The sequence below is a fragment of the Phycodurus eques genome, chromosome 16 (genome assembly GCF_024500275.1).
Source record: "Phycodurus eques isolate BA_2022a chromosome 16, UOR_Pequ_1.1, whole genome shotgun sequence".
Lineage (NCBI taxonomy): Eukaryota > Metazoa > Chordata > Actinopteri > Syngnathiformes > Syngnathidae > Phycodurus > Phycodurus eques.
The window spans coordinates 16,648,176-16,660,842 of record NC_084540.1 but is presented as its reverse complement, the minus strand read 5'-3'; the positions used below and the strand labels follow the sequence as shown (position 1 = coordinate 16,660,842).

Genomic DNA, 12,667 nt, shown 5'->3' with positions numbered 1-12,667 from the left:
CGAATTAGTTTGTAGTTATTATTGCCAGGCCCAAGCCTGTTAGCTCACGACCTAGCTGCTGGCTAGCGCCGACCGGAGGCTTTATGATGCTAGACAATATAGCATCAATTTGTCAGGTCTTATTAGTGGTATTTGATTGGCAGTTGAGTGGGGTGTGGTTTCAGCGCATTTACCTGGCAAGCCCACAGCGTTTGAGAGTGAACGATTGATTTCTTTCATGATTCTGAAGCCTTATTTCATATACTTTTTTTAAATCAATCATTCACATTTAGCAGGGTTCTTAACACTCTTCTCTGTGGTATGTCAAATTTAAAATACATTATTTTTCACTTTACAGGGACGTTAATTATGCATGTTATTATGCCATAAATACAAAATATGGCTAACATTATGCATCAGATTTCTATAGAAGTACTCACAAAACTGTAAAAATGTATGTGCATTATCAATAATTTATTGGCATTTTCCCAACTTTATTATTTTTTTTAAAAACATCATTTAGTACTGCATTTACAGCTAACAAAATAAACCTTGAGCCTCAGTGATTGCGATTGTCATTTTAAAATTACTTACAGTAAATGTATTTATTAAAACCATCTACCAGTTTTCAGACAGGTCTTCAAAAAACAAACACGGCTGATGCGTAAGCGGCCATCAATGGAAAAAAAACAACACTTTTGTAAACAAACGAGAGCAAACTTTAAACACATACAGCAGACGTGACATGAATAGAATAATAATTTTTAAAAAAAACTTCAGCTATGAAAGGGATTTTTCTTTTTTTTGCAACACTATAAGTTAAAAACACGGCAATAAATATGAAGTAGCTGCAGTGGCTGGTCACGTGTCTGTAACTGGTTCGTTCGCTGGAGGGCGAGTACATTTGGCGTGTGCGATTGAACCCTGAGTGCTGCGTTCAGCTGGACGAGGCGCCTCTGTACGCCACGTTGGTGAAGGTGGACGTCGCTCCTTTGTACAGTGGATTGTTGGCCTGAGAAACAAGAGGCGGCTTTAAACTCCTCAAAAAAACTTAGTCTTCAATTAATCTAAATTGACTTTTGGCAAGAAAACCATGGCACAGTGAACCCTGTCATATTTGCAGTTGATATTTTTGTTGGAACCTATCTTCCTCTGCAATAGCTGCCCACAATTCTCATTTAAAACTATAATACGCAAATTATGTCGCCACCCTAGGGTGGTAATTCAGTATTACAACATCAGCTGTCGCTTCGAAATGACGTAGGCTGTGCCAACGGTCCTGTCTCCCCCACCCCTCCGTGCGTAAATATACAATATAATAAATGTGATAAAAGTACAATATGCTGTATATATGCAGAATCAATCGCCTAGCCTAGCGCCTCGTTCAGGGCGTCCATATATCCAATCCGGTTAGCAAATAAAGCTGTACACTTAATGATGGCGATGGTTTGATTACTTCTTTCCTCACCGTGTTCCACCTGGCTTTGGCTCGCTCCTTCTCAAATCTGTCGTATTCCCTCCGGTCGTGGATAGTGATCAGCAGCTTCCAGATGAGCAGCGCCACCAGGCCCAGGAGCAGGATGGCTCCTGCCACGGCCGACAGCACCACCAGGGTGTCGGGGCCCCGAGGACATTCTGAGCAACACACAATATGTACTGCATGTGTGAGTTCAGCTATTATAAACTCTAGCGACAACACACTGGTCTGTTCCAGTCTGTAAAGGAGACATATTGTGTAAATTTTTCATAATAAAAAAAAAAAAAAAATCCAGAGTGTCGTAATTAAAGCTCTCTGCCGTTTTCGTTTTTCTGTGCAAATACACAAAGGATAACTTAACAGCACGCTTAACATCCACTTGTTACATTCTCGTTCGAATCACTTGGTTTGGGGGGGATTCAGTCTCGGAGGCGGAGTTAGGGTGTTGCAACGAAGCGGCTACCAATTGTTGCCAACTTTTCAGAGTCCTACAGCAAACATTTGCCCCCCAAAAAAGTGACAAATCTAAATCTAGCCTTAACGTTTTGTGGCGTTATTGGAGACTTGTGGAGATCGTGGAAACTCCCTCGAGAGCACGAGCTCCTCTGCGTCCAGACTGCAAATGAATGGCATTTGTGGAAAGCCACCATTAAGCAAGCGACATGCAGATTTGATTGTATTTCACTCGTGGAAGCAGCACTTCATCTTCAAGCTGCAGTGTAATACACATTTTCAGTAAAAGGCAGCTGACAAAAGATTTACTTGGTTGTGTCATTTTACACTTAACGGGCTGGCAGACACTCGAGAGACCCAACAATTTGTATACAAAAAGTCAATTTTCCATAACATGTCACCTTTAAACATATCATTCATACTGTGCGATGTCATAAAAGTGTGACAGTTACCTGGCTCCTTCATCACGAACAAGATGGATTTACCACTATCGTCTTCATAATACTGGAAGTGCTCCACACAGTCGTTCTCGTCCTTGTACGAGCAGTTCACAGCATTGTTTGAGAGGAACTCTACGTGACAAACAGGTGAGGACTGACCCTGTCAGAAAGGCGTTCGTGAAGCAAAACATTCAAGATGCTGGCGTTCTCACCGAGTTGCGTCACCACTCTAATTTCGTCTTTGCAGATGCGACTGCAGCTCTTGTCGTCAATGTACTGGCCTCTCTCAAAGTGTTGACACTCCACACACGCCCTGCAAGAAGATGAAAAAAAATCTCCTTATTTACACGTGCCGCCTGAATGCACCGCGGCAGAGGAATCCAGGGGGAAGCGCCGTATCCAGAATCCACTATTCTACTCGACATATACCACATCACATGTATGTCTCTCTGTCTGTCTATATGTGTGTGTGTGTACTAATAAAAGGTGTTCTTGTTACATAAGGGGTGACACTGCGAAGCACACTAAGCACAGAGAAACCAATCGGACAAACAATGATACAAACGTATGATAAAATATAAAGATATGCTAGTACAGTGACACCTCGATTTAACGGACTTCTGATTTAACAGACAGAAAATCACCCCTCTCATGCACCAGCGAGGTAAATTGGGATGAAAAAAGTGCTTCAATTGAACAGACAATCAGATTGAACGGATGACCCCTCTCCTCCATTAGTGCGTTAAATCAAGGTTCTATTGTATATAGTTTAAAAAATGATCAAATGATAATGAAACAATTAGTAGTCAAAGGTTTGTAATGTACTACAAAATTATATGGGGTTAGGGTTACATAGGGTTATAAAAAAATCATATTATTATTTTACCAAAAATGAATATGGTCAAAAAATACAATATGCAATTAATTCAATACAATTATGTTATCATTATTATTATCTGGTAGTATTAGCACTAGTAATAGTAGATGATAGTATAGTGTAATCGTAGATTTCTCCGCTGTGAGACACACCATAAAAATAATCATCATCATCATAATGAAACAATTATTACAACAATGTATTATTATATTCCGTCAGACTGCCCCAGGGCAGCTGTGGCTACACCAGTAGCTTACCACCACCAGATGTGACTGTGGAGTGAATAAATAATATGTGCAACTGTAAAGCGTCTTTAAGTGCCTTGAAGAGCGCAATATAAGTGGTATTTTGAATTTAATTACAATAATATTAGCATTATTATTATTAGAACAATAATAACAACTGTTAAAAAGAGTGATCGTATAAGAGACACAATTATAATCGCAATCACAATAATGTGCAAGATGAAACATGGCTTTTGCTTGACTTCAATCTAGATAATTCTTCCTACAGTTGAAGAAATAATTCATAAAAATTATTAAAATGTCAAACAGCATTAAAAATGACATTTGTACAGTATAATCAGTGTTCAACAAAAAGCATGCATTTATCCATAATACAACGATCTTAGGGGGTTGTACGAAAACTTCATCATGTGCTATCAAGTATCGTAATATATTAAGTATGTCTGTGGCCTTCATTCATTACTTTTTGATGGTGCACGAGTTGGGGCAGGTAGGACACTTTTCGCAGGTGGCGCCGTAGGCCCCGGGCTGCGTGCACTGGCACACGCCGCACTCGCAGCTGCCGCGGCCGCTGCACAGCAGGCCGATGCCGGACATGCACGTGTCGATGCGCGTGCTGCAGTTGCAGTTGTCGCCCACCCAGCCGGCGTCGCACTGGCAGAAGCCGCAGCTGCACTTGCCGTGGCCTGAGCGAGACAAACATCGCGTTTAGCCATTCGCATCCCGACGCTGACACAATCAAGCCGTGGATTCATGTTAGGTCCTTTAGTGCACGTATCCCTGGTTGAGGCAGATGGCTGCCCAACACAGTTTTCTTTCTTTCTTTCTTTCTTTCTTTCTTTCTTTCGTTCGTTCGTTCGTTCGGTCGGTCGGTCGGTCGGTCTGTCTGTCTGTCTGTCTGTCTGTCTGTCTGTCTGTCTATCTGTCTATCTATCTATCTATCTATCTATCTATCTATCTAGGGTTAGGATTAGCATTAGGAGTTGGTCAGGATTAGGGTTAGGGTCAGGGGCAGAAATGCTAATGTTGCTAACCCAGCAGTGGACCAGCACAACACAGTCATATGTGGTCCAAAAAAAATAAAAAAAAAAATAAAAATAACTGAACACCTTGAAGCTCAGTCAATTAAAAATGATCACTTTAAAATTGATTTTCGGTTCCATTTAGTCACATGATTCAATGTGTTTTCATTCATGACATAGCATTAAATGCAATACAAGTTGTGAACTTTGGTATAGCAAAAAGTGGAGATAGCGTTCATTTCCGCTCGAGTCACCACGGACTCATTATTCTTGTGTGTACATGTGTGTGTTTGGGGGGGGCAGGGGCGCTGGTGTGTGTGGAAAGAGTGTTTTATTATTTGTACTGTCAGTGTTGGCTCGCCTTGCTGCTTAAATGTTTCAACACCTCGTTTGAGGTCAACCGTGAGCACATTCCTATTTAATCTAATAACACGAGCACCTAAGGCCTTTCAAGCCACGCCTGCTCTTGTTTTTGTCGGCCGTGTGTGTTCTTTGAAACGCTGAAGCGTGCTCGGGCGAGTGTACCTGCAAGACATTTGCTACCACCGTAGAGGACGAGGACTAATGTGTTATTCATTAACTGTGAAGAAAGTGTTGTTAATTATACTGCTGCTTGTTGGACGGCAGGCACATATGACAACACTTCCTGAAATCCCACTCAAGTGAGCTTAAAGGGAAACTCACTGTTCAAATACAACTTTAAATGTGCAATATTATACATCATATGCATATCGACAGTTTCATAGACTGTAATTATTGTGTGTGGTATAATTCATTATTATATCATTTTAAGTCACTGTCACTACTGTACTTCCCACTTTGCATGCATTCCACAAATATTACTGTAGCATAATGCGACCATGTTTTTTACTTACCATATTCCAGCCTGCGACATCTTAATCTGCCCATGCGTGATTTACTGTACGTGTCATACAATTAATCCTCTCACTAGTTATTGAAATGAATGGCCAAATTGCACAATAGAAATATATACAACGACTGGACATTATCCATAAATAAAGTCCTCAACACACACGGTCACACAACGGACGTGCAATGTACAGTACACGTCATATCATTAATGCAATCCTTCATACTACCAGTTATTCACACGAACTGCCACCTTGCACAACATATACACAGAATGACTAGAAATAATCTAAAAAGTCCATCGCCCTCAGTCGTACATCCTCTCATGTAATGCAGACATGACTTGTACGTAATTACTCTTGCGCAATTGTTCTTTGCCAGTTGTTCATGAAAAACTCCCCGTTGCACAACAGAAATAAGCACAACGACGCAAAGTAATTCACTAAGTTAGAAAAGTCCACGGGCACATGTGCATGCACAATGTTTGTGTCATATGTTTAATCTGATCACTCCTTTTGACGGTTATTCATGACGACAGTCACCTTGCAAAATAAATACATTGAAATAATCCATCCTTCTAATACTTTTTGTAGTTTTAGTGCTCATCCATGAAAGCTGAATTTTTGCCGTGTGGTAACATGCCTACGTTTTGGGCCTTGGAAAAGGTACAAGGTACAAGAAGTCGAGTCTGGGTTTGGCAACAAATGACGAAGCAGCAACAGCCCATCTAGATCAGGCTCGCCCAAAACACATCACAGAACGGCCAAAGGTCGCTCATTCCCCAACTACTTAACGGCTAATGACACAGTGCACATTTTCTCTAGTGTGGACCTGGCAAGAGTGAAGACAAATGTTAAGAGGGAGATTTTAGCTTGACATCATTCCACATCCGGCTCATAAAACTGGCGAGCAGTCTCGAGGGGAGGTCGACAAAAGGAGATAATAGGACATTAAGAAAACAAGAGTGGGAGGAGGGAGTATAAGGAGGGTTTGCGCTCTTTTCCTGCGGAAGAATGCAAACCTTCCTGTTCTCTCCGCTTCACAATAATGGGCCCTGAGGACAGGCTTGCAGGCTCTTGCTGCTTGCCACTCATACGACCCCACAAAAACACACAACTGCAGGAAAGGAAAATGTCTTGGCTGCCTTCACACTTATCGTTGCACAAAAGAAGCACTTAGATGTTCCTCCGAGGGCCATATAAAATGTATTAATACGGAAAAAGAATCTTGATAATATGACAGTTTTAGGTGTGTCGACAAAAGTGTGGCAGGTGGAGGAAGAGAAGGGAAATGGCTCTTTTCCTGACAGCCTTGGCATGAGTGTGTGTACAAGGATCAGGGAAACTTCAAAAACCACGGCACATTGAATGCAACGCGTTAGCAAGCAACTACGAGGCTCCAGGGTGGCTGTTGGTAAGGAGACAGCCTTTATTCGACATGAGACTGAGGGTCATAAGGGAACGGATCGCTGCAGCCAAGTGGAGACTGTGGAGCGTACAGAGCTGGAGAACAGCACCAGGGTAAGAAACATGAGACTACAGGCTATGGTAAGCAGACTAATTTCACTTGAGAAGAAACCGTGGGCAACGAGAAAACGATGCAGACAAGTGGAGACTGTGGACTAGAACACGGTAGCATCCTGAACTAAGGCACATCGCATTAGTTTTACCAATTAGTCAAGTGAGCAGCATATGATGTCGGCTAAGCACGTTTGGTACCCTGGAGAAACAGAAGAGGAACCTTGGACTACCTGGTTTTGATGGTGGAAAAGCATCTACTGCTCCCACGGTTCTTACTTGTTATTTATGGATTTCCATTGGGAAAAAACCCCCCGGTGTATTTTAGTAAGAAAATGACAAAAACAAACATGCTAAAGCTAGCTTCCACAGCTCCTGCTTAACTCTGGACACTGATTTATGACACTCCACAGTCTCCACTTCGCTGCAATGATTCGTTTCCTTGCTTAACATCAGCTTCCACGCACTAGCGCATGCACTTACTTGAGCACAGCGCCCCCTTGAAGTGCAGGCAGTTGAAGTCGTCGCACTCGCAGTGTTTGCCCCACACTTGGCCGAAGTCGCTGTTGTGACACGAGCACTGTCCGCACAAGCAGTCGCCACGCCCATTGCAGACTGGGCTTCCGGGCTGGGGGATGCACTTGGCGTCGTCAGAGGGGCTGTAGTCCTCCAGGGAGCACTCGCAGTGAGGGCCCAGTCTCCCGGCATGGCACTGGCACACGCCGCACTCGTAAGTGCCGTTGCCGTTGCTGCAGAATGGGCTGTCTGCCTCAGCATCCGCCTCACAGTCACACCCGCACGCAAAAACCATTGTGACCTCTAGAGAGTCCTTGAATCCTCGAGGTTTGACGGTGAACGTCCGGGTCCTCTCCTTCGGGCAGACTCGTAGTTGGGCCTCCACGCTGAAAGACACCTGAAGAGGAGAGTTGTTTTTAGGGGGGGACGCCATGATAAACATCGCTATTGATATTAGCATTTCAACATGCCGTGTCTCCGATCTTGAGGCCGGAGCAAGACTTGAGGCCGGGGATGATTTCACCATTCAGGCAACTGGCGTTGAAGGACAGATTCAACTCCTCCGGAACCCCCACAAGCTCTAGCTCCACTTTAGAGCGGATTTTCTGCACCCAAATGATCATGAAGCACAATTTGGCTGATTTCAGAGAACGCTCCGGGAAGTCCTTACCGAGTATGCTGCTTCGATGAGCTCAATAACATTCCCAGAGTCACCAGACAACTTTCCCACGGTGGTGCCTGGAATGAGCTGACTGTACTCCTGGGAAACGAGATCATGGACACGGTGACCGAGTGCTTGTGCTTTCAAAGTCAAACGGCGCTTTTTACCTTGTAGAGCGGAAACACATGATTTGTCACGCCGAAAATCAAATTAATGTTGTTTTCTGACATTTTCTCAGTCAGAAGCGCCAAAGAGGGATAGTCCTGGAAAACATGACAGCCAGAACAGAAAGGACAAAATAAATGACTGATACATACGACATGGACAAACAAAAGCAGGTGCAGTGACCAAGTGGTAAGGCGTCGGTCTCGTAAACCGAAGATCGTGGGTTCAAACCCCACCACACAGAGATCTTGCAAAGCCAAGGGTGGATGTCATGTAGGTCTGTTATGCTAAACCCAGTAAAGCAGGACATTGATTACAAAAGCTCTGTATTTCTTAGTATATGATTGATGGCAAGCCTTGCAGTATCTCACGCCATTATTACTAACCACTTGAACTTGTACAGTTGAGCCCAAGTTTATTGCCAAGAATGTGCACAATCAAATGGGTTGCTTCGCTCCTTGAATATTTCCATTTCTGCTCAAATGGAAGAGCCTGCAAAATCACACCGTAACGAATGATTCAACAGCATTTTTCACCTATGCCCCAGCCAATGAGCCGTTGCTTAGAGGAGTGAGTGTCAAGTGTCACATTTCAAATCCCTGTCACGACATTGTGAAATACCCGTACACACAGAAAGCGTACAGATTTCTGTTATCTCTAAAAGATATCACTTTTCAGGAACAGGAAAGGTTTTTTGAGCCACTACAGTAACATCGCATCGTCAAAAGAGCAAGCCATTTTCAACACATTTTATTGGTCAATCATTTGTAAAAATAACAGACCCACTTGTGGGCCGACCAATAGTATCAATTCGTAAAAGAAATATGAAATTGACCAAACGTAGGGACATACGATTTGCGATGGTGATTATCTGGTGTGACCCGGCCCAAGGTTCAAACTCATGCGCCCACTGTCCCAGATGGGCTGTTTGTAAAAAAAAAATGTAAAAAGAAAAAAAAACAACAGTAAATAAACAACAGAAGTTTCTTTACCAGCACAGTGGATTTGTTGTAGGCATTGTCACTACCCAGGTGACACTGTCCGTCATTGGGCTGCACGATGCCGGCGATGCGTCCGTCGAGGGCGATATGCATTTTGGCGTCAGTGGTGAACACCAGAAGGTGCGAAGCGTCCGGACGCCAACCGATGTTGTCCTTAAAGACGGTCGAGAGAGGTAAGACAAGCAATGATGGAAGTGTGCCATTTCGAATCCTACCTTGCATACTACTGCCTGCATGACGGCATCAAATCCACCCTCCGGGGCGTCTCTGTTTCGAGACACCTGCTGCTTCTTTACTTCCTCGGTGAAGCGAGCCACCTTATCCGTGAGGGAAAGCACATGCTTGAAGCCGAACTGGGCCTGACATTCCTCGTGAATCCTTTGGGATTTGGCAGTGAGGTCATCGACTAACAGAAAAAGCCTCTTACTTTCGCATCAACAGACTTTTGCTGTCACTTACCCAACACAAGGGTTCTCGATTGTCTCCGGAGGAGCCAAGTACATGTAAGGCGACACCGTCTTGTCTACAAAGGCTCCGAAGCCCATGCGCAGGTTACTGGTGGTCTTGCCCATGGTCTCAGCCAGCTCATTACCCAGAGTACGCAGGCGATTCAAGTCATCCTTCATGGAGAAGGAAAGATCCATCAGGTAGTAGAGATCCACAGGGTAGTCCTCCACTTGTTTTACACTGACAGTGAACTTCTTGGAATCACCTGCAAAGAAGCAGGGTTTTAGAACAGAAGGAAATGCGGTTCAAGGATTCTAGACCTTGGTCACGTTTGGTCCACCTGGCCTGAGCATCATGCGGATCTTCTGGGGCTGTATCTGGGTGACGGCATCCGCCCCGCCCGAGGCCTTGTTACTGAGTTCCTTGTCCTCCAGCACCGCCAACGTGCTGGTAGGCGACTCCAGAGCCGCCTCAGAGCAGCCCCCGTCCAGCAGGTTCTGCTTCAGGTCGCAGCGAGAAACGCCGGACCCTCCCATCCCAAAAGTCTGGAATGTAAGACATTTGGTCAAGCCCTAAACTTGTGGGGTTCCGTTATTAGAGTTGCGTCCACTATGGCGAGTTATCAAAGTTCGCTGTCGTCCTCCAAACACAAGCAATGACCAGAACTCTTTTTTTTGCTATATATGCAAAATGTCACCCATCCATCTAGTATACGTACTTCGGATTTGGTAGCAATAGGACAAAATATGTAGAATGATTTCATCTTTGAAGGACACAAAAATAGCAGACGTTCTGTGTTTTTTCAGGCTTGGCTTTTTGAGACGTTTTTCTCTCTCCCAAATTTTACGGCCCCTCCGACCACCACCAAACACCCAACCGCATTCTCATCGGCAATGTGGGTTAAGTGTCATGCCCAGTCTTGCTGATGTTTGGATTGAAATTTTTTTTAAAAATTACATCATCAGATGTGTGCGTGTACCTGCACATGCACAAAGACTCTCCGTAACTTCCACTAACAACCCAGGCTCAACCTAGCGAGATGTATCACTTCAACATATCAACATCTTGTGGCATCTTAGGGTGTTTTAGAAGAAAACTAACCACAAATATTGAATTTGTGGAGCGTAAACTGTTAATATGCAGGGATTGCTGTCCATTATTTGTAGTAAATAAATAATTTTCGAACCAATGAAGTGAAATTGCATAATTTGGGCAGAGCAATTGGGAATCGCTGCTTTGCAGCACAGTACCTTTTGGAAGCACCACCCACAGCTGGGGTGAACTGTCAAACACTGCTGACATGTCGTGACTCCTCGCGACGTGCACACATTGGACCCTGTCGGGACAATCACAAAAACAGTGACACATGTTCCGGTGCATTTCCCATAGCAGAGTGGCATTCACATTTCCTCAATGAGTCAGCCCGCAAGAGCGTGTGTGAGCAAGATAGCGCTCGTTACGCACAAGCTGCCTTTTCAGGAGCGTGCTGAGCAAACATCCCCACGGAGGGATGACTAATGGACCCTCACGCACTAGAACGGCCTGTGTGACGGCAGCATGGACTTTTTCGGTTTTGCAAAAAGTCATTCGGTGGTTATTATAAAAGCCTTTATTCAGGACAGAGGCAAAATTGCAATTAACATTTGAACATTTGTAACTGTCATAAGAGTGAAACACTGTTTAGTTGAACAAAATACAGTGAACTGTTTCTAGTGGGGGATACATTCCAAAGCCACGTGCAAAAGGTGAAAATCGGCAACATAGAGACAATATCATTTTGTATGTAGTTTTACGCCTTTCACACACTTTAAACACATTTCAAGTTATCAAAATACTTTTGAAACAATGGAAATGTAGTTGAACTCAATAAAAATCGCAAGCATAAAACGTATAGAAAATACTGTACGTATTGTAGTGTCTGTGTGTGGATGCATGTGCCTTTCAGAGGCGGGACCGAGTGGAGTGGCGCGTGATAATGGCAAGTCTGCAGTGTGAATGCCTGGGCGTGAGCTGTGGCCGACAGCAGCTCCTGCGTGCGTGTGCTCAGTGTGTTTGTGTTTTACTGGTTTCCCGGCATTAAATAAACAATGCCCATTGGAGACAACTGGCTCTCCTTTCCCACATGCGAGGGCATTACAATGACTACACTGGAAGTATAAGTAAAAATACGGTCAAATCCCAGAAAAATGGAAACAAAACAAAAAATAATTATGCAAAATAACAATGAATTACGATAGAGTGGGAGAACACTATACTACCAAATTCACATTTTTACTTTCGTATGCTTTTGTTTACAATGTGTTTAATAAGTTAGTTATAAGTTTAAGTGTGTTTAAAGCACGTGGGAGGGTTAAAAGTATTTGTTTCAAATTATATGGGCTCTCTATATTGTGGAATTTCACCTATTGCGGGTTAGTCTACAACGTATCCCTCCTGATAAACGGGGGTCCACTTGACTGGTAAATAAAACTGAACCTCATTATCTTTGAAAAGGCAGAAAAGAAGTGATCAAAACTTACCATCAAGTGAGGACGTGGACGTGAGAAGGAGGCACAAAACAGGCAGCAGCGTCCTCATGGTGAGTGCTGTTCACTCACCGTTACAAACTTTTCCTTATTCTTCCTGAACTGCTGCAGACCCACAAGATTTTCCTTCCACACCACGTCCACTTGCACCGTCCTCACCTACTCATCACCCAACTGTCTACGCCCTCTTTTCGACTCATTCACCTTATTAACACGTATAAACATTTAGTCAATCTAATTTATAACAAGCCATAGACCCAAGTGAATAGCGTGGGTTGTGGGGGGTGGGGTGGGGCTTGGGGGTGGGGTGTCTGCGTCAAGTAAACAATACCTTATAAGGAGATACAGTTGGGATGTTTTTTTCAGCATTTAAAGTTATGTCATGAGACAATCCTACATTATGAGGTATCCTCTCACAGTACTGTATTCATGATACAGGAGTAAGGTGTATATATATATATATATATATATA

At 43.6% G+C, this 12,667-nt stretch overlaps 1 protein-coding gene across 1 annotated transcript; it reads right to left on the bottom strand.

Moving 5' to 3' along the window:
• Positions 1–438: 438 nt before the first annotated feature.
• LOC133414776 (integrin beta-3-like) lies at positions 439–12,456 on the bottom strand. The gene is made up of 15 exons (XM_061700388.1): positions 12,190–12,456; positions 10,921–11,006; positions 10,011–10,215; positions 9,683–9,935; positions 9,439–9,601; positions 9,215–9,376; positions 8,225–8,320; positions 8,067–8,156; positions 7,867–8,001; positions 7,364–7,793; positions 3,935–4,157; positions 2,562–2,662; positions 2,362–2,481; positions 1,448–1,614; positions 439–991 (listed from the first exon to the last, which is right to left on the bottom strand). The coding sequence occupies exons 1-15, from the start codon at positions 12,245–12,247 to the stop codon at positions 917–919; spliced, it is 2,364 nt and encodes a 787-aa protein (XP_061556372.1). The 5' UTR covers positions 12,248–12,456; the 3' UTR covers positions 439–916.
• Positions 12,457–12,667: the final 211 nt, after the last annotated feature.